The sequence below is a fragment of the Aotus nancymaae genome, unplaced genomic scaffold (genome assembly GCF_030222135.1).
Source record: "Aotus nancymaae isolate 86718 unplaced genomic scaffold, 86718_ANA_hifiasm-v0.15.2.pri h1tg000016l, whole genome shotgun sequence".
In the NCBI taxonomy this organism is placed as follows: domain Eukaryota; kingdom Metazoa; phylum Chordata; class Mammalia; order Primates; family Aotidae; genus Aotus; species Aotus nancymaae.
The window spans coordinates 71,783,537-71,802,028 of NW_026988428.1; the positions used below are offsets into that span (position 1 = coordinate 71,783,537).

At 42.9% G+C, this 18,492-nt stretch overlaps 1 protein-coding gene across 8 annotated transcripts in view; it reads left to right on the top strand.

Moving 5' to 3' along the window:
* The window catches only part of RAD52 (RAD52 homolog, DNA repair protein), a 46,611-nt gene that overhangs the window by 20,041 nt on the left and 8,078 nt on the right, over positions 1 to 18,492 (top strand). For 6 of the 8 annotated variants that reach the window (XM_012434952.3, XM_064377610.1, XM_012434954.3 and 3 more), the window contains 5 exons: positions 263 to 364; positions 4,212 to 4,305; positions 4,470 to 4,537; positions 7,352 to 7,470; positions 9,012 to 9,087. In XM_012434952.3, coding sequence (XP_012290375.1) covers positions 263 to 364; positions 4,212 to 4,305; positions 4,470 to 4,537; positions 7,352 to 7,470; positions 9,012 to 9,087 — 459 coding nt within the window. The other 2 variants (XM_064377609.1, XM_012434956.2) reach the window with 2 other exon arrangements.

Here is an 18,492-nt window from a genome sequence, read left to right on the forward strand (position 1 = left end):
TGAACGGTAGAGTTTTCAGAGACTGCATGATATGTGATGTCATTGGTATAATGCCTAGTGGCATGTATGCCTTAAAAGTTTCTCAGTTTTAATTCCTAATAGGATAAATATAACCCACATAAACAAAGGTTGCGGGAGGGTGGGGGGTGGGTCTTTGCTACTTTTTAAAAGTATAAAGGGGTCCTAAGGCCAAAAAGCTGGAGAATCAGTGATGTGAGAAATGGTGGAAGTGTGAATTTAATTTTTGTTTTTGGGATTGCAGCACCAGTACACAGCAGAAGAGTACCAGGCCATCCAGAAGGCCCTGAGGCAGAGGCTGGGCCCAGAATACATAAGTAGCCGCATGGCTGGAGGAGGCCAGAAGGTAGGAGAATTCATGTGCCAGAAATGGAATACATTGGAAAGCAGGTATCCATACAACAGACTCAGATGGTCTTGCCAGCTCCCTCTCTGGGTCCTCAGGGATTCTGAAGGCACTTGTTAACTGTTTCTGGAGGTTTCCCAGTGCCCCTGGGAGGGGACAGGTTCTAGACTTCATTTTCATTTGAAGGGGTCCAAGCATGGTCTTGACACTTGCATAACCGCCATCTTAAGATTTTTACATCATCTTTTTTTTTTTTAAAGAAAGAAAGAGAAAGAGAAGGGGGAAGAGAGAACAGGAGTCTTGCTCTATTGCCCAGGCTGGAATGCTATCTAAAAATAGGTATTAAAAACCTCTTTTATACCGATAATTGTGCTTAACAGCAGAGACAGGAAGGAATAAGGGACGAAAATAACAACCAACCAACCAACCAATATTTCATTCAAGTCTGTGAAATGCTATGCAAATGCTGAAGAGTGATTTATTTCCAATTATGTGGTCACTTTTAAAATAGGTGTAATATGATACTGAGAAAAATGTATGTTCTGTGGACCTGGAGTGAAGAATTCTATAAATATTCACTGAGTTTACTTGTTCCAGGTCTGAGTTCAAATCATAGATGTCCCTGTTAATTTTCTATCTCGTTGATCCGTTGAATATTAACAATGTGGACTCCGCTATTATTGTGCAGGAGTCCAAGTCTCTTTATAAGTCATTAAGAACTTGTCTTATGTATCTGGGTGCTCCTGTATTGGGTGCATATATATTTATGATCATTGACTCCTGTTGTTTTTTTTTTTTTTTTTTTTTTGAGACGGAGTTTCGCTCTTGATACCCAGGCTGGAGCGCAATGGCGCGATCTCGGCTCACCGCAATCTCCGCCTCCTGTGTTCAGGCAATTCTCCTGCCTCAGCCTCCTGAGTAGCTGGGATTACAGGCACGCGCCACCGTGCCCAGCTAATTTTTTGTATTAGTAGAGACGGGGTTTCACCATGGTGACCAGGATGGTCTCGATCTCTTGACCTCGTGATCCACCCGCCTCGGCCTCCCAAAGTGCTGGGATTACAGGCTTGAGCCACCGCGCCCGGCCCTCCTGTTGTTGCATTGATCCTTTTACCATATGTAATGTCCTTCTTTGTTTCTTTTAGTCTTTGTTACTATTAAAGTCTATTTTGTCAGAGATGAAAGTTACAACTCCTGCTTTTTTTGTTTGTTTGTTTTTGTTTTTTTCGCTCTCCATTTGATTGGTAAGTCTTCCACCAACCCTTTGTTTTGAGTCTTAGTGTGTCCTTGCTTATGAGATGGATCTGGATACAGCGTACCGATCGGTTTTGACTTTTTATTCAATTTGCCTGTCTGTGTCTTTGATTGGGGTATTTAATCCATTTAAATTTAGGATTAATATTGATATTTGTGAGTTTAATATTGTCGTTTAATGCTAGCTGGCTATTTTTCCCATTAGTTGATATAGATTCTTCATTATGGAGATACTCTTTACCTTTTAGTAAGTTTTTGGGATGACTGATACTGGTTGTTCCTTTCTGTGTATAGTGCTTCTTTCAGAAGCTCTTGTAAAGCAGGCCTGGTGGTGATGAAATCTCTGAGTGCTTGCTTGTTCGTGAAAAATTTTATTTTTCCTTCATTTATGAAGCTTAGTTTGGCTGGATATGAGATTCTGGGTTGAAAATTCTTCTCTTTGAGGATATTGAATATTGACCCCCACTCTCTTCTAGCTTGTAAGGTTTCTGCTGAGAGATCTGCTGTGAGTCAGATAGGCTTCCCTTTATGGGTAACCTGACCTTTCTCTCCAGCAGCCCTTAGAATTTTCTCCTTTATTTCAACTCTGGTGAATCTAACGATTATGTGTCTTGGGGTTGCTCTACTTGAGGAATATCTTTGTGGTGTTCTCTGTATTACCTGGAGTTGAGTATTGTCCTGCCTTACTAGGTTAGGAAAGTTTTCCTGAATAATGTCCTGAAGAATATTTTCCAGCTTGGATTCATTCTCTTCATGACATTCAGGTACACCTATCAAACGTAAATTAGGTCTTTTCACATAGTCCCATATTTCTTGGAGACTTTGCTCATTCCTTTTTACTCTTTCTTCTCTAATCTTGTCTTCTCGTTTCATTTCATTAAGTTGGTCTTCCACCTCTGATATTCTTTCTTCTGCTTGATCAATTCGACTGTTAAAACTTGTGCATACTTCGTGGAGTTCTTGTGTTGTATTCTTCAGTTCCATTAATTCACTTATATTCCTCTCTAAATTGTCTATTCTCGTTAGGATTTTATCAAACCTTTTTTCAAGGTTCTTAGTTTCTTTACATTGGGCTAGAACATGTTCTTTTAACTCACAGAAGTTTCTTATTATCCACCTTCTGAAGCCTAATTCTGTTAATGGAACGCACTCATTCTCCATCAGGCCTTGTTCCCTTGTTGATGAGGAACTGTGATCCCCTGTAGAGGGAGAGGCATTCTGATTTTGGGTATTCTCAGCCTTTTTACGCTGGTTTCTTCCCATTATTGTAAATTTATCCACCTGTCGTCTTTGTAATTACTGACTTTCAAATTAGGTCTCTGAGTGGACGTTCAACTTGTTGATTCCCGGCTCCGGAATCTGAGCAACCCCCTGTGCCAGCTAAAACAGCAGTGTTAAGATTGATGGTGCTTTTCTGCCCGAGAATCTCCGGTCTGGCTTCCTTCTTGAGTCCCTTCTTCAATCAGCTGAATAGGTGACTCTGCCTTCCCGGAGTTCCAAATGTTGTCAAAAAGGGGACCCAGTCCCATTTACTCCGCACCAACAACCGCCACGCCGGCCACAAGAGTCATGCTGGCGACCCATGGGGCTCCTCCGCTGGGAATCTCCTGGTCTGTGAGCAACAAAAATTCGTCTGAAAGTGTGGCGTCCTCTCATTCTCTGCACCTTCACTGGGAGCTACAATCCTGAGCTGTTAGTAATCGGCCATCTTGGATCTCTCTCTCCTACATCATCTTTTTTAAAAAAAATTTTAAAGACAGGGTCTTGCTGTGTCACCTAGGCTGGAGTCCAGTGGTGCCATCTCAGCTCACTGCAGCCTCCACCTCCCAGGCTCAAGTGATCCTCCTGCCTCAGCTTCCTCACTAGCTGGGACTACAGGTACACACCACCATGCTTGGTTAATTTTTAAATTTTCTTTAGAGATGACATCTTACCATGTTGCTCAGGCTGGTCTCGAACTGCTGGGCTCAAGTCATCTCCCACCTTGGCCTCCCGAAGTGCTGGGATTACAGGAGTGGGCCATTGTGCCCAGCCTTTACACCATTAAAAAAGTATTCCTTTTGCCATTTGCTTCTTTTTTTCTTTTTAAATTAAATAATTTTAAAAGAACTTATAATTGACACATAATTGCATATCATTTGCTTCTAATTTTAACTTCTGTGTATATTTTTGGTCTTCCATAAAATATGTCAAACAGAGATTTTTATTTTTTGCAAACTGAATTTTACCAACTGCTGTGTGAGTGGCTGTCTTTCTCCTCTAAGTCTAGTTCCTCCTCCCAGCAGACTGTTAGTTCTCTCAGGCTCCATCTAGAAGATTTTTTAAATAAATTCATTGAGAATTTTCTTGAAAAAAAATTTTTTTTTCTTAAGGGTCTCTCGCCTAGGCTGGAGTGCAGTGGCATAATCATAGCTCACTGCAGCCTTGAGCTCCTGGGCTCAAGTGATCCTCCCAGCTCAGCCTCCCAAGTAGAATGTTTAAGGGCAGTTTATCCAAAAAAGTAGATGAGGAATACATTATGTAAATTTTGATTCACATTTAAGTGTGGTAAGGAATTAACACAACTTTTCTTTAAAAAATTGCTTTTTTCTAGGTGTGTTACATTGAGGGTCATCGGGTAATTAATCTGGCCAATGAGATGTTTGGTTACAATGGCTGGGCACACTCCATCACGCAGCAGAATGTCGGTGAGTTTGCGCTCAAGTGCTGGGGATTTCTGCATTGTCTGACTCTTGGTGAGGGGATGTTGTGGGTGAGGAGGTAAGGTAGGTGGACTTAGTTGCCAGCAGGAGGGATGGTTGTGGCACAGGGCTCAGTGTCCTCTTCAACTTGCTTTCTTTCCCACTCCTAGATTTTGTTGACCTGAACAATGGCAAGTTCTACGTGGGAGTTTGCGCATTTGTGAGGGTCCAGCTGAAGGTGAGGGGGATGGAGTAGACCTGCTTCCCGGAAGGATCAGTGGGTGGCAGGAGAAGGTGAGCAGGTAGGGATGTAGGGAGCCGGACTGGGACACAGCCAAGCTGGAGGCAGCCTCCAGAGTTGTCTCAGCCTGTGTTCCCTGGAATGGTGGGATTCAAATATTCTTGCTCATATGCTTCCTAAAAGAATGTGGAAAAATTATCCTCTTGCACATTTTCAAGTTGACACTTAAGTTTTCACCATATATAAAAATTGTTGCAAGGGGTGTATTTTTTGGCATATGGTAAAATCTGACATTCTAAAATAAAATAATTTTACCATCACTGATAAGTTTTTGGAAGCTGCAACTTCAGACAAAGCAATATAGAGCAGGTCCTTGAATAGCGTCCTTTTGTTATAAAATTGATAGAAACAAAATTGGTTTTGTTATAAGTTGTTTCACGTAAAGTCAGTTATTTAAGATGTTAAGTGAGGACTTACTATAAATCTGTTACATCATTGTTAAATATTCCAGTGGACTCTAAATACTACAGAGGATTAGATCTATCATTTATTTATTTATTTTTGAGACAGAGTTTCGCTCTTGTTACCCAGGCTGGAGTGCAATGGTGCGATCTCGGCTCACCGCAACCTCCGCCTCCTGGGTTCAGGCAATTCTCCTGCCTCAGCCTCCCAAGTAGCTGGGATTACAGGTGTGCGCCACCATGCCCAGCTAATTTTTGTATTTTTAGTAGAGACGGGGTTTCACCTTGTTGACCAGGATGGTCTCGACCTCGTGATCCACCCACCTCGGCCTCCCAAAGTGCTGGGATTACAGGCGTGAGCCACCGCGCCCAGCCCCCGTAGAGCTATCATTTATGAAGAAATACAATGAACAAGCTTTTTTTTAATCATTAGAAATTTTACATTGTTCTTTCTTTATCTGAACTCATATTTCTATCCTATTTCCCCACTGGTTTTTATCCTAATACATATTTATGGTTGAAAGTTTGGCTAGGCGGGGTGGCTCATTCCTATAATACCAGCACTTTGGGAGGCCCAGGTGGGAGGATTGCTTGAATCCAGGGATTTGAGACCAGCCTTGGCAACATGGTGAAAGAAGTCTCTACTAAAAATACAAAAAATTAGCCAGGCATGATGGTGCATGCTTGTAGTCCTAGCTACTCAGGAGACTGATCACCTGAGCCTGGGAAGTCGAGGCTGCGGTGAGCTATGATTGCACCACTGAACTCCAGCCTGGGTGGAAAAAAAGGAAACAAAAAAGGAAAGCTTTGGCTGGGCACGGCGGCTCACGCTTGTAATCCTGCACTTTGGGAGGCTGAGGCGGGCGGATCATGAGGTCAGAATGAAACCCTGTCTCTACTAAAAATACAAAAATTAGCTGGGTGTGGTGGCGGGCGGCTGTAATCCCAGCTACTTGGGAGGCTGAGGCAGGAGAATCACTTGAACCCGGGAGGCTGAGGTTGCAGTGAGCTGAGATCACGATACTGCACTTGGCCTAGGCGACAGAACTAAACTCTTGTCTCGCCAAAAAAACAAAAAAGGATTAAAATAAAAATTTTTGGTAAATTTTCAGTGCACTTAAGGCTCTAAATATTAAAAGATTTCTTTTGGATTTAGTTATAGCTACTGTTGATTTAGTTATAGCTACACAGTTGATCAGACAATTGTGTTTATGGTGAAGATAAAACATAAATATAGCAAAATTTTGATACTTAGAAAAATTAAAGATATTGAAACGCCACAAAATAAAAAAATTAAAATAAAATATAAAATTTATGGAAAATGAATATCTTAATGAGATGGGTGGTGCTATTTCTTTTCAGTTGATTTATATATCCATAGTTGAATATTACTTATTTCTTGAATGAACAATTCAGCATTCTCTTCTGACTTACTTTTCTAAACAGTACTTGAAAAACCCTTTATCTATGAGTAAGTAGCTGAGAATGGAAAGAATTTTGTTACAGTGTTACTCATTTCTTTGAGTGCTTTCTGAGTCGTTTTTTAAAAAATCACAGAGCACTATCATCAAAATTGTATTTAATTTTTTATCAGCAAATGATTTGCTCAGGTCCACCTTCACTTTTGGTGAAAGGCAGGAACTGGATACCACCTGACTTACAAAAGGATTTGCTCTCCAGTCCTTAGAGACCATTAGATCCAATATTCAAATTATCCCTTCGTTTGATATCTCAAGAGGTATTTTTTCAAGATAGAGTCTTGCTCTTGTCGCCCAGGCTGGAGTGCAGTGGCACAATCTTGGGTCACTGCAACCTCTGCTTCTCGGGTTCAAGTGATTCTCATGCCTCAGCCTCCTGAGTAGCTGGGATTAAAGATGCCCGCCACCATACCTGGCTAATTTTTGTATTTTTAGTAGGGATGGAGTTTCACCATGTTGACCAGGCTGGTCTTGAACTCCTGACCTCAAGTGATCCACCCGCCTTGGCCTCCCAAAGTGCTGGAATTACAGGCGTGAGCCACTGCACCTGGCCATCCCAGAGATTTTTAACCTTAGGGTAATGCACCTTGATAGGATTTTGGGTGGGTCTCTAATGTGCCCTTTGTGTGTCAGAGGGAAGTTGGGAAGGGAGGTTCGTCTTGACACCTTGACCACAGGCTCATATCCATCCAGGCAGACCAGGTCTAGGAAGCAATACCAGAAATGGATTCTCATCCGACCTCTGCCCGTGCCTGCTGTAGCAAGGCCGCCAGGTGGTATATTCCTGGTTTGAACTTTTCTGCTTGAGGAAAGGGGGAGTTGTGGTGCGCCTGCTGCTCTCTTGTTGAGTTTGACTCCTTTTGTGCCCCCAGGATGGTTCATATCATGAAGATGTTGGTTATGGTGTTAGTGAGGGCCTCAAGTCCAAGGCCTTATCTTTGGAGAAGGCAAGGAAGGAGGCAGTGACAGACGGGCTGAAGCGAGCCCTCAGGTGAGCATGAGGCTGGGAGTCTAACCTGCGTCATCTCAGCTCTTGCTTCAGAGCAAGTTTCGGTTTTGTTTTTTGGAAGAGGTAATACATCCACATGGTTCAAAAATCTAAGCAACATGGAAGGTAAGTGTCACCCCGTCCTGGTTCCTGTCTGCCCTGTTTTCCCACTTTTGTTAGTATTTTTTCAGTGTTTCAGCTTCAGGCTTCCCTTGCGGGGAATAAGTGGTAGAATCCTGTATTCTCTCTTCTCCCCATACTCAGAATGTGTGGGAGACCTTTCCACCCCTACTGCGAGTGCATAGACAGCACCCTCATTCTCTCCGTGCGCCTCAATGGTCCTCCGCTGTGCACAGGTAGCACAGTTCACTTAGTTACATAGTCACGTGGATGTCTGTGTTCGTCCGTTTGCATTGCTATACAGAATACCAGAGGCTGGGTAATTTATAAATAAAGGAGGTTTAATTGGCTCATGATTCTGTGGACTGTAGTGGAAGCCTGGTGCCAGCATCCGTTTCTGGTGAGGCCTCAGGAAGCTTCTAATCATGGCAGAAGGCGAAGAGGGAACATGGAGAGAGAGAGAGCAAGAGAAAGAGGGAAGAGGTCCCAGACTTTTTAATTTTATTGTTTTCATTTTTTGAGACAGGCTCTTGCTCTGTTGGCACAGGCTAGGGTGCAGCTATCATTGCTCCTGGGCTCAAGTGATCTTCCCGCCTCAGCCTTCCGAGTAGCTGGGATCACAGGCACATGACACCACGCCCAGCTAATATTTAATTTTTTTTTTTTGTAGAGACAGGGTCTCCTATGTTGCCTAGACTGGTCTCAAACTCCTGGGTTCAAGTCATCCTCCTGCCTTGGTCTCCCAAAGTGCCGGGATTAAAGGCATGAGCCGTCATGCCCAGCCCCCAGACTCAAAACCACTAGATCTCTCATGAACGGAGTGAGAACTCACTTATCACCAAGGGATGGCAGTAAGCTGTTCATGCAGGATCCACCCCATAATCCAGTACCTGCCACCAGGCTTCTGGCATTGGAGGACACATTTCAACATAAAATTTGGAGGGGACAGACATCCAAACCATCAAACCAGAAAAACCTATGAATTCTGTAGGGGAGTCCATAGATCCCATGTTAATAACTTTGGTCATGGAAGGTTGTGCCCTCGAGCCCCGGGCCCCAGGTGTGTGTTGCCTACCCTGCTGGGAAATTGGAGCAGTCTTTGGGGAAAAAAAAAATCTGCAATTTGTTCTCCATGTCAGGAGGTGGCTAATGGGTTTTGTGAGTGGCACCTTAGTCTTTTCATACTCATCACCTCTGTGTGGGCAGGGATTTGTGTCTTGTTCTTGCTGCAGTATTCTCAGAAACTAACACAGTGCAGGGACACGGCAGGTGCTTCCCAGACATCAGTGGAATGCACGTCGGGGTCCATTTCCTCTGCTGCACCTGAGAAGCAGCCTGCACAAAAGTTGTAACTCTGTTCTCTGATATTCATGTGTAACAATTCTTAACTGTTTCACTTTTTTTTTTCTCTCTCTTACCCTTAGGAGTTTTGGGAATGCACTTGGAAACTGTATTCTGGACAAAGACTACCTGAGGTCACTAAATAAGCTTCCACGCCAGGTATATTAGACATGGATGAGTGCTGTGAATATAATGCAGCAAACTCTTCTGTGTCATGGTTTGAGTATTTGGAGAACGCAAGGAGAAAAAGTGAGGACTCAGCTATTTAGAGGGTCTGGAATGTTTATTTCAGATTTTGAATGTTAGGGCTACCAGGAACTAACTAATCACATCATTTTACTTTTTAAAAAAATCACATTATTTGAGAGGAATGTGAGGTCTAGAGAATTTGTTTTACTTGTAGGTAGAGAACTGTGGTTGGGTGTAGTCTATGAATCCTCAAAGCTACCACACAGCCCTCTGCAGCACCGCTTTCCTTCCCAGACGCTCCCAGACTCACTGTTGAGCATTCTTTCTTTTCCTTAGCTCCGGTGTCATTAAGATTTAGATGTCCATTATTTCTGTCAATACCTATCACGTGATCTGAGCATTCGCCTTTGGAGAATGGGGTCTGTGGCTGAGCACCCCTGGAGTCACACCTGACATTCATTGTGATGAATGGCCTCTGGAGTGTTCCTCCTGCCTCATGCTGCTCCCTGAGGTCCCTGCTGTGTCGCCGCCCAGGGCAGCATCCCCATCCTGTGCCTGAGGGATTCTTTTCCTCATGGAGTGACACGAAGTTGTGTTGCTGGGCATCTGTAAAAACTCCTTTTAAAAAATCATTTTTAAACATTATTGGGTTCAGTTTGCTAATATTTTGTTAGGCATTTTTGTATCTATGTTTATGAGAGATATTAGTAGTTTTCTTTTTTTTTTTTAGACGGAGTCTCACTTTGTTGCCCAGGTTGGAGTGCAATGGCATGATCTTGGCTCACTGCAACTTCCATCTCCTGGGTTCAAGCAATTCTCCTGCCTTAGCCTCCGAAGTAGCTGGTACTACAGGTGCCTGCCACAACGCCCAGCTAATTTTTGTATTTTTAGTAGACGGGGTTTCGCCATGCTGGTCAGGCTGGTCTTGAACTCCTGACCTCAAGTGATCCGTCCGCCTCGGCCTTTCAAAGTTCTGGGATTACAAGCGTGAGCCACCGCGCCCAGCCTTTTCTCTTTTAAAATTGTAATAGCTGGGCGCGGTGGCTTATGCCTGTAATCCCAGCACTTTGGGAGGCCGAGGCAGGCAGATCACGAGGTCAAGAGATCGAGACCATCCTGGCCAACATGGTGAAACCTCGTCTCTACTAAAAATATGAAAATTAGCTGGGCATGATGGCGTGTGCCTGTAGTCCCAGCTACTCGAGAGGCTGAGGCAGAAGAATTGCTTAAACCCGGGAGGCAGAGGTTGCAGTGAGCCGAGATCGAGTCACGGCACTTCAGCCTGGCGCCTGGCGACGGAGCGAGACTCTGTCTCAAAAAAAAAAAAATTGCAATAAAACACATAATATTGTTACTATTTTTAGTGTATGATTATGTTTAGTGCATTTACGTTGTTGTGAAACTGATCTCCAGAACTTTTACATCTTGCAGAATTAAGACTCTATACCCATAAAACAAGAACGCCACATTTGCCCCTTTTCCCAGACCCTTGTAACTACTCCTACTTTCTTTTTTTTTAAAGTTGATTTATGAAAATGAGGTCTTGCTCTATCACCCAGGCTGGAATGCAAGGGCACAATCATCATTCACTGCATCCCTGAACTCCTGGGCCCAAGGGATCCTCCTGGATCCCCCTGCCTCAGCCTCTCAAGTAGCTAGGACTCCAGGTATGTGCCACTACACCTAGCTAATTTATTTTTTAAAAAATTATTATTTTTTGTAGAGACAGAATTTCTCAGGGCTGGTCTTGAACTACTCCTGGCCTCAAGTGATCCTCCTGCCTTGACTTCCCAAAGTGCCGCGATTACAACATGAGCCACTGCACCTGGACCCAGCTAATTAACTTTTTAAAAATTATTATTATTTTAGATATGGGGTCTTGCTGTGTTGCCAAGGCTGGCCTTGATTTTTTTTCTTTTTTAAAAAATTAGGTTGGGTGCTATGGCTTATGCCTGTAATCCCAGCATTTTGAGAGGCTGAGGTGGTTCGATCACTTGAGCCCAGGAGTTTGAGACTACCCTGGCCAAGATGGTGAAACCCTGTCTCTATTAAAAAATAAAAAAATTAGCTGGGCATGGTGGTGCCTGCCTGTAATCCCAGTTCCTCTGGAGGCTGAGGCATGAGAATCACTTGAACCTGGGAGGCGGCGGCTGCAGTGAGCCGAGATCTGTGACTGCACTCCAGCCTGGAAGACAAAGTGAGATTCTGTCTCAAAATAATAATAATAAAATAAAAATAAAATAATTTTTTTTTTGTAGATATGGAGTTTTGCTGTTGCCCAGGCTAGTCACAAACTCCTGGCTGCAAGCGATCCTCCCCCTCAGCCTCCTTAAGTGCTGAGATTATAGGTGTGTGTGTCTACTTTGTTTCTATGAATTTGTCTACTCTGGATACCTCATATAAATGCAATCACATAATTTTTGTCTTTTTGTGATTGGCTTATTTCACTTAACATTAATGTCCTTAAGATTTATCCATGTAGTAGTGTGTATCAGAGTTCCCTTCCTTTTATGGCTTAATATTCCATTGTATTTATAGATCACATTTTGTTTATCCATTCATTTGTTGATGGATATTTGAGTTGCTTTCAACCTCTTGGCTATTGTGAATAATGCTGCTGTAAACATGGGTGTGTAACTATCTCTTTGAGATCCTGTTTTCAGTTCTTTTAGATATATATTCTGAAGGGAATTGCTGGGTCATATGGTAATCCTATTTTTAATTTTTTGAAGAGCTGCCCTACTGATTTCCATAGCAGTCACCCCATTTTACGATTCCACCCGATAGTCACATGAGTTCATATTTTTCTAAAACCTCACTGACACTTGTTATTTTCTGAGTTTTTGGTTTTTTAATTTTTTTTTTTTTTGAGTAGCCATCCTAATGGGTGATATTTTATTGTAGTTATGATTTGCATACCCCCTGATGATTAGTGATGTTGATCATATTTTTTTTTTTTTAAGATGCAGTCTCACTCTGTCACCTAGACTGGAGTGCAGTGGTGCGATCTTGGCTCACTGCAACCTCTGCCTCTGGGTTCAAGCAATTCTCCTGTCTCAGCCTCCCAAGTAGTTGGGACTATAGGTGCCTGCCACCATGACCGACTAATTTTTGTATTTTTAGTAGAGATGGGGTTTCACCATATTGGTCAGGCTGGTCTCAAACTCTGGACCTCAGCTGATCCACCTGCCTTGGCCTCCCAAAGTGCTGGGATTACAGGTGTGAGCCACCACACCTGGCCAGCCATATTTTCATATGCCTGTTGGCCATCTGTTTATCATCTTTGGAGAAATGTCTAATTCAAGTCCTTTGTCATTTTATTTTGTTTTATTATTTTAATTTAATTTCCTATTTTGTTTTTTTTATTTCAGATAGGGTCTTACTCTGTCACCCAGGCTGGAATGCAGTGGTCTGATCATGGCTTGGCTCAGTGTAGCCTCAATATCCTGGGCTTGAGTGAGCCGATCTCAGTTCACTGCAACCTCCACATCCTGGGCTCAAATGATCCTCCTGTCTTAACCTCCCAAGTAGCTGGGACTACAGACATTTGCCACCATGCCAGGCTAATTTTTGTATTTTTTGTACAGAATACAAAAAATTTCACCATGTTGCCCAGTCTGGTCTCAAACTCCTGGCCTCAAGTGATCCACCTGCTTTAGCCTCCCAAAATCCTGGGGTAGCAGGCATGAGCAACCATGTGTGGCCCAAGTCCTGTTTTTATTGAGCTTTTTCGTATTGTTTTTGTGTTCTCTCTTTCATTTATGTTTGCTTTCATCTTTTTAAAATTTTCTTTCTTTTGCTAGCTTTGGGTGTAACTTTTGTTTTTCTAGTTCTTTGAGATATTACGTAGATTTGAGATCTTTTTTTTTTTTTAATGTGTGTGTGTACCTTCCCTCTTATGACTGCTTTCACTGCATCCCAGAAGTTTGGCATGTTGTGTTTCAGTAAGGAATTCTTCTGAGTTTCCTTGTTACATTTTCTTTGGCTTTGCTTAAGAGTGTGGTGTTTAATTTCTACTGATTTGTGGATTTTCCAGTTTTTTTTTTTGTTGTCATGGTTGTTGTTTCATTCTATTGTGATTGAAAAGATACTTTATATAACTTTATATAATTTCAGTCTTCTTGAATTTGTTAGGACTAGTTTTGTGGACTAACGTGGTCTGTCTTGGAAAATGTTTCATGTGTACTTGAGAAGAATTTATTTTCTGCTGTTGGTTGCTGAAATGTTATGTATATGTCTGTTAGGTCCAGTTGGCCTATAGTATTGTTCAAATACTCTGTCACCTTATTTATCTTTTGTTTGATTGTTTTATCTGTTATCGAAAGTCGGGTAGTGAAGTCTCCTACTCTCTGTTTCACCTTACAATCCTATCAAAGTTTGCTTCATATATTTAGGACCTCTGATGTTTGGTGCATAAATATTTATAATTGTTATATCTTCTTGGTGAATTGGCATTCTTGTCATTATTTAATACCCTTGTTTCTTATAACAATTTTTTTTTTTTTTGAGATGGAGTCTCACTCTGCCACCCAGGCTGGAGTGCAGTGTCGCGATCTTGGCTCTCTGCAACCTCCATCTCCCGGGTTTAAGCGATTCTCCTGCCTCAGCCTCCTGAGTAGCTAGGACTATAGGTGTGCACTACCAGGCCCAGTTTTTTTTTTTTTTTGAGGTGGAGTTTTTGCTCTTGTTGCCCAGGATGGAGTGCATGATCTCAGCTCACTGGAAGCTCCACTTCCTGGGTTCAAGAGATTCTCCTACCTCAGCCTCCTAAGTAGCTGGGACTATTGGTGCCCACCTCCATGCCTGGCCAGTTTTTTGTATTTTGTAGAGACAGGGTTTCACCATGTTGGTCAGGCCGGTCTCAAACTCCTAACCTCAGGTGATCTGCCCACCTTGGCCTCCCAAGGTGCTGGGGATTACAGGTATAAGCCCCCACGCCCGGCCCTAAATTTTTTTTTTTTTTTTTTTGAGATAGAGTCTTGCTCTATTGCCCAGGCTGAAATGCAGTGGCACGATCTTGGCTCACTGCAACCTCCACCTCCCAGGTTCAAGCCGTTCTCCTGCATCAACCTCCCAGGTAGCTGGGATTACAGGCGTGCACTACTGTGCCTGGCAAATTTTTGTATTTTGAGTAGAGATGGCATTTCACCACGTTGGTCAGGCTGGTCTTGAACTCCTGACCTTGTGATCTGCCCACCTCGGCCTCCCAAAGTGCTGGGATTACAGGTATGAGCCACTGCGCCCCACCACGATTTTTGACTTGAAGTCTATTTTGTCTGTTATTAGTATAATCACCTCTGTTCTCTTTCGTTTACTATTTGCATGGAATATCTTTTCCCATCCTTTCAATTCCAGCCTATGTGTGTCCTTAGATCCAAAGTGAGTCTCCTGTAGACAGCATAGTGGATCCTGTTTCTAAATTCATCCATACAATCTATTTTTTTTTGATTGGAGGTTTAAGTCTATTTACACTTAATTATTGATAGAGAAGGACTTACTGTGACCATTTTGCTGTTTTCTGGTGTGTCTTGCAGCTTTTTTATCTCTTCTTTCTTACTGCCTCCTTTGTGTTATACTGATTTTTTTCCCCAGTAACATTTAATTCCCCTCTAATACCCTTTTGTGTATTTTCTGTGTGGTTACCATTGCAATTGCATGTACATTTTTAATGTTACAGCGTTCTATTTTAAACTGATAACTTCTATTGCATGTGAAAAATCTGCTTTATAAATCAGAATCCATCCCGCTTTGTTATTGTCACCAATTATATCTTTTATATATTGTATACCCCTTAGCATAGATTTGTCATTTTTTATGGCTTTGCCATATAAATTCTATGCATTAACATTCAGTAATATGCTTCACTATATCTGTCCATGCACTTACCTTCACTGGAGCACTTTGTATTTTTTATGGCTTCATGTGTCTGTCTAGTGTCCTTTCATTTCAACTTGAGGGACTCCCATTAGGACTTCTTGTATAGTAGTTCTAGTGATAATGAACTCTCTCAGCTTTGTTTTTTTTTTTTTTTCTGAGACAAAGTCTCGCTCTCGTCACCCAGGCTGGAGTGAAGTGGTGCGATCTTGGCTCACTGCAACCTCCGCCTCCCAGGTTCAAGCGATTCTCCTGCCTCAGCCTCCCAAGTAGCTGGGATTATAGGCACACACCACCATGTCTGGCTATATTTTGTATTTTTAGTAGAGACAGGGTTTTACCATGTTGGCCAGGCTGGTCTTGAACTCCTGACCTCAGGTGATACAACCACCTGCGCCTCCTAAAGTGCTGGGATTACAGGCATGAGCCACCACACCCGGCCCCATTTATCTGGCAGTCTTAAAGTTTCTCCATTTTTTTTTATTTTGAGTGAGTCTGCCTCCTGGGTTCAGGCAATTCTTGTGCCTCTGCCTCCCAAGTAGCTGGGACTACAGGTTCGCACTCTTACGCCTGACTAATGTTTTATATTTTCAGTAGATCAAGGTTTTGTCATGTTGGCCAGGCTGGTCTCAAACTCCTGGGCTCTAGTGATACACCTGCCTCAGTCTCCCAGAGTGCTGGGATTACAGGCGTGAGCCACTGAGCCTGGCCCCAGATTTCTCATTTTTTTGTTGTTGTTGTTGCTGAGACAGAGTTTTGCTCTTATCATTGAGGCTGGAGTGCAATGACGTGATCTTGGCTCACTGCAACCTCTGCCTCATGGGTTCAAGTGATTCTCTAGCCTCAGCCTTCCAAGTAGCTGGGATTACAGGTGTCCGCCATCATGCCCAGCTAGTTTTTGTATTTTGAGTAGAGACGGGGTTTCCGCCATATTAGCCAGGGTGATCTCGAACTCCTGACCTCAAGTGATCCACCTGCCTCAGCCTCCCAAACTGTTGGGATTATGGGCATGAGCCACCGTTTCATAAGTGAGCACAGCTGTTCACCTCCCAGACAGGGAGACAGAGCTTTATCAGCAGCCCAGAAGCCCCGTTTTGCCCTCTTCCAGTCACTGCCTTGCTTTCCTTTTTTCAAATGTCTTCTATTCTGACTTCCATTGATTACTTTTTCCTGTTTTTGAACATTTTTTTTTGAGACAGCATTTCACTCTTTTGCCCAGGCTGGAGTGCAACAGTGCGATCTTGGCTCACCACAACCTCCACCTCCTAGTTTCAAGCGATTCTCCTGCTTCAGCCTCCTGAGTAGCTAGGATTACAGGCATGCGCCACCACGCTGGCTAATTTTGTATTTTTAGTAGAGATGGAGTTTCTCCATGTTGGTCAGGCTGGTCTTGAACTCCTGACCTCAGATGATCTGCCTGCCTCAGCCTCCCAAAGTGCTGGGATTACAGGTGTGAGCCACTGTGCCTGGCCTGAACTTTATGTATGTAAAGTTCACAAGTGGAATTGTACAGTTTATACTTTAAGAAAATTGACTGAAGTATTAAAAAGTACATATAGACATGTAGACAAGTGCAGATATCATCCATGTTCAGCTTGATGAATTTTCAAACCAAACACATCCACATAGCCAATATCTGAATCAAGACAAGACATTACCAGTACCCAGAAGGCCCAGCTGTGTTCCTTGTAGCCACTGCCATCCTCTGCCCTACTTCCCACTACTGAGCAAAACCACTTTTAACAACACAGATTGGCTGGGTGCGGTGGCTCACGTCTGTAATTCTACCACTTTGGGAGGCCAAGGAGGAAGGATTGCTTGAACCCAGGAGTTAGAGACCAGCCAGGACAACATAGTGGGACCCTGTCTCTACAAAATAAGAATTAGCTGGGCATGGTGGTGCATGCCTGTAGTCCCAGCTCCTTGGGAAGCTGATCTGAGAGAATTACTTGTACCTAGGAGGCCCAGGCTGCAGTGAGCTGTGATCACACCACTGCGCTCTAGCTAGGGCTGCAGAGCGAGACCCTGTCTCAAAAACAAAAACAAACCACAGATTTGTTTTTATTGTTATGTACTTTTTTGGAATCCTACAGTTTGAACTCTTTGTATCTTACTTGAATTCAGCATTGTTGTGAGATTTCATTGCCGTGTAATTTTATTTTGCATGAGTATATGGCAGTTTATTTTTCTAGTCATAGATATTTTGTTTTTTGTAGCTTTTGGCTGTTTTGAATAGAGCTGCTGTTAGCATTCTTTTGGTGTACACGTGCACTCATTTTTGTTGGGAATTCTTGGGTGAGAAGGTAGCTGCATGTTTAGTTCCAGTGGGTTCCTACTGTTTTCCTGTGTGGCTGTATTGATTCACACTCCCACACGGCATTGTCTAAGTTCCAATTATTCCAAATCTTCGACACCTCTTGGTATTGCCAGTCTTTCATATTTTTCAAAGCTCATTTCTTCTTTTGAGACACAGTCTTGCTTTGTCACCCAGGCTGGAGTGCGGTGGTGCAATCTTGGCTCACTGCAAACTCTGCCTCCTGGGTTTAAGTGATTCTCCTGCCTCAGTCTCCTGAGTAGCTGGGATTATAGGTGTGTACTACCATGCCCAACTTTCTTTTTTTTTTTTTTAACTTTTAGTAGAGATGGGCTGTTACTCAGGAGCTCCTCTGATTTTTTTGTATTTTTGCAATGTTGGCCAGGCTGGTCCTGAACTCCTAGACTTGAGTGATCTGCCTCAGCTTCCCAAGTGCTGGGATTACAGGCATGAGCCACAGTGCCCAGCCAAAGCTCATTTCTTTTTAAACGACTCATTTATCTTTCAATGTAGATATGAAATCTACACTATAATTTTCATTTTCAGGTTTTCAAAATGTAATCTTAATCCCTTATATTAATTATTCCATCATCGTCAGTTTTATGAATTGAGAGATGTTTTCCCAAGTAAAAATGTTCTGGATTTCTGTAGGAATCACAGTGTGGAAATGAAATCATTTGCCCTGTGCCATGCAGCACAGGATTGTCCCTGTCACATTGATGAGATGCAGGAAGAGCCCCCCACTGGACGATTCCTGGCAGCCTTGGCTGGCAGCTGACGTCCGTGTCTCCCAAGTGTTCTTCCCTCTGTCGTTTGAAGGGTACTTTATTATGCCACAGCATGCCTGAGGCTCCCTCAGTGATGAGTGCGATTCCCAGGGGTAGTCCTTGCAGAAAGCATTGAGAAGGTGCAGACCTCCACAGAGACTGTGGACTCATTTCTCTGGAAAAAGGACAAGGAGGCAGCAAAGACAGACCCAGCGGCCACGGAAAGATTCAAATTAGATTTTACAGAACATTTGCCCTAGGTCAAAACCAAAGAAAGATGCCTTTTTATCAAAAGTTCACTTGTTGAAGGGTATAAAGTAAAACATGTTGTTTTACTTCTCCTTCTCATAGAATTACAAATATTACTTGGAATTTGTAGATCCTTTGCCTCAGGCTCAGCATGACCTAGAAGGCATGATG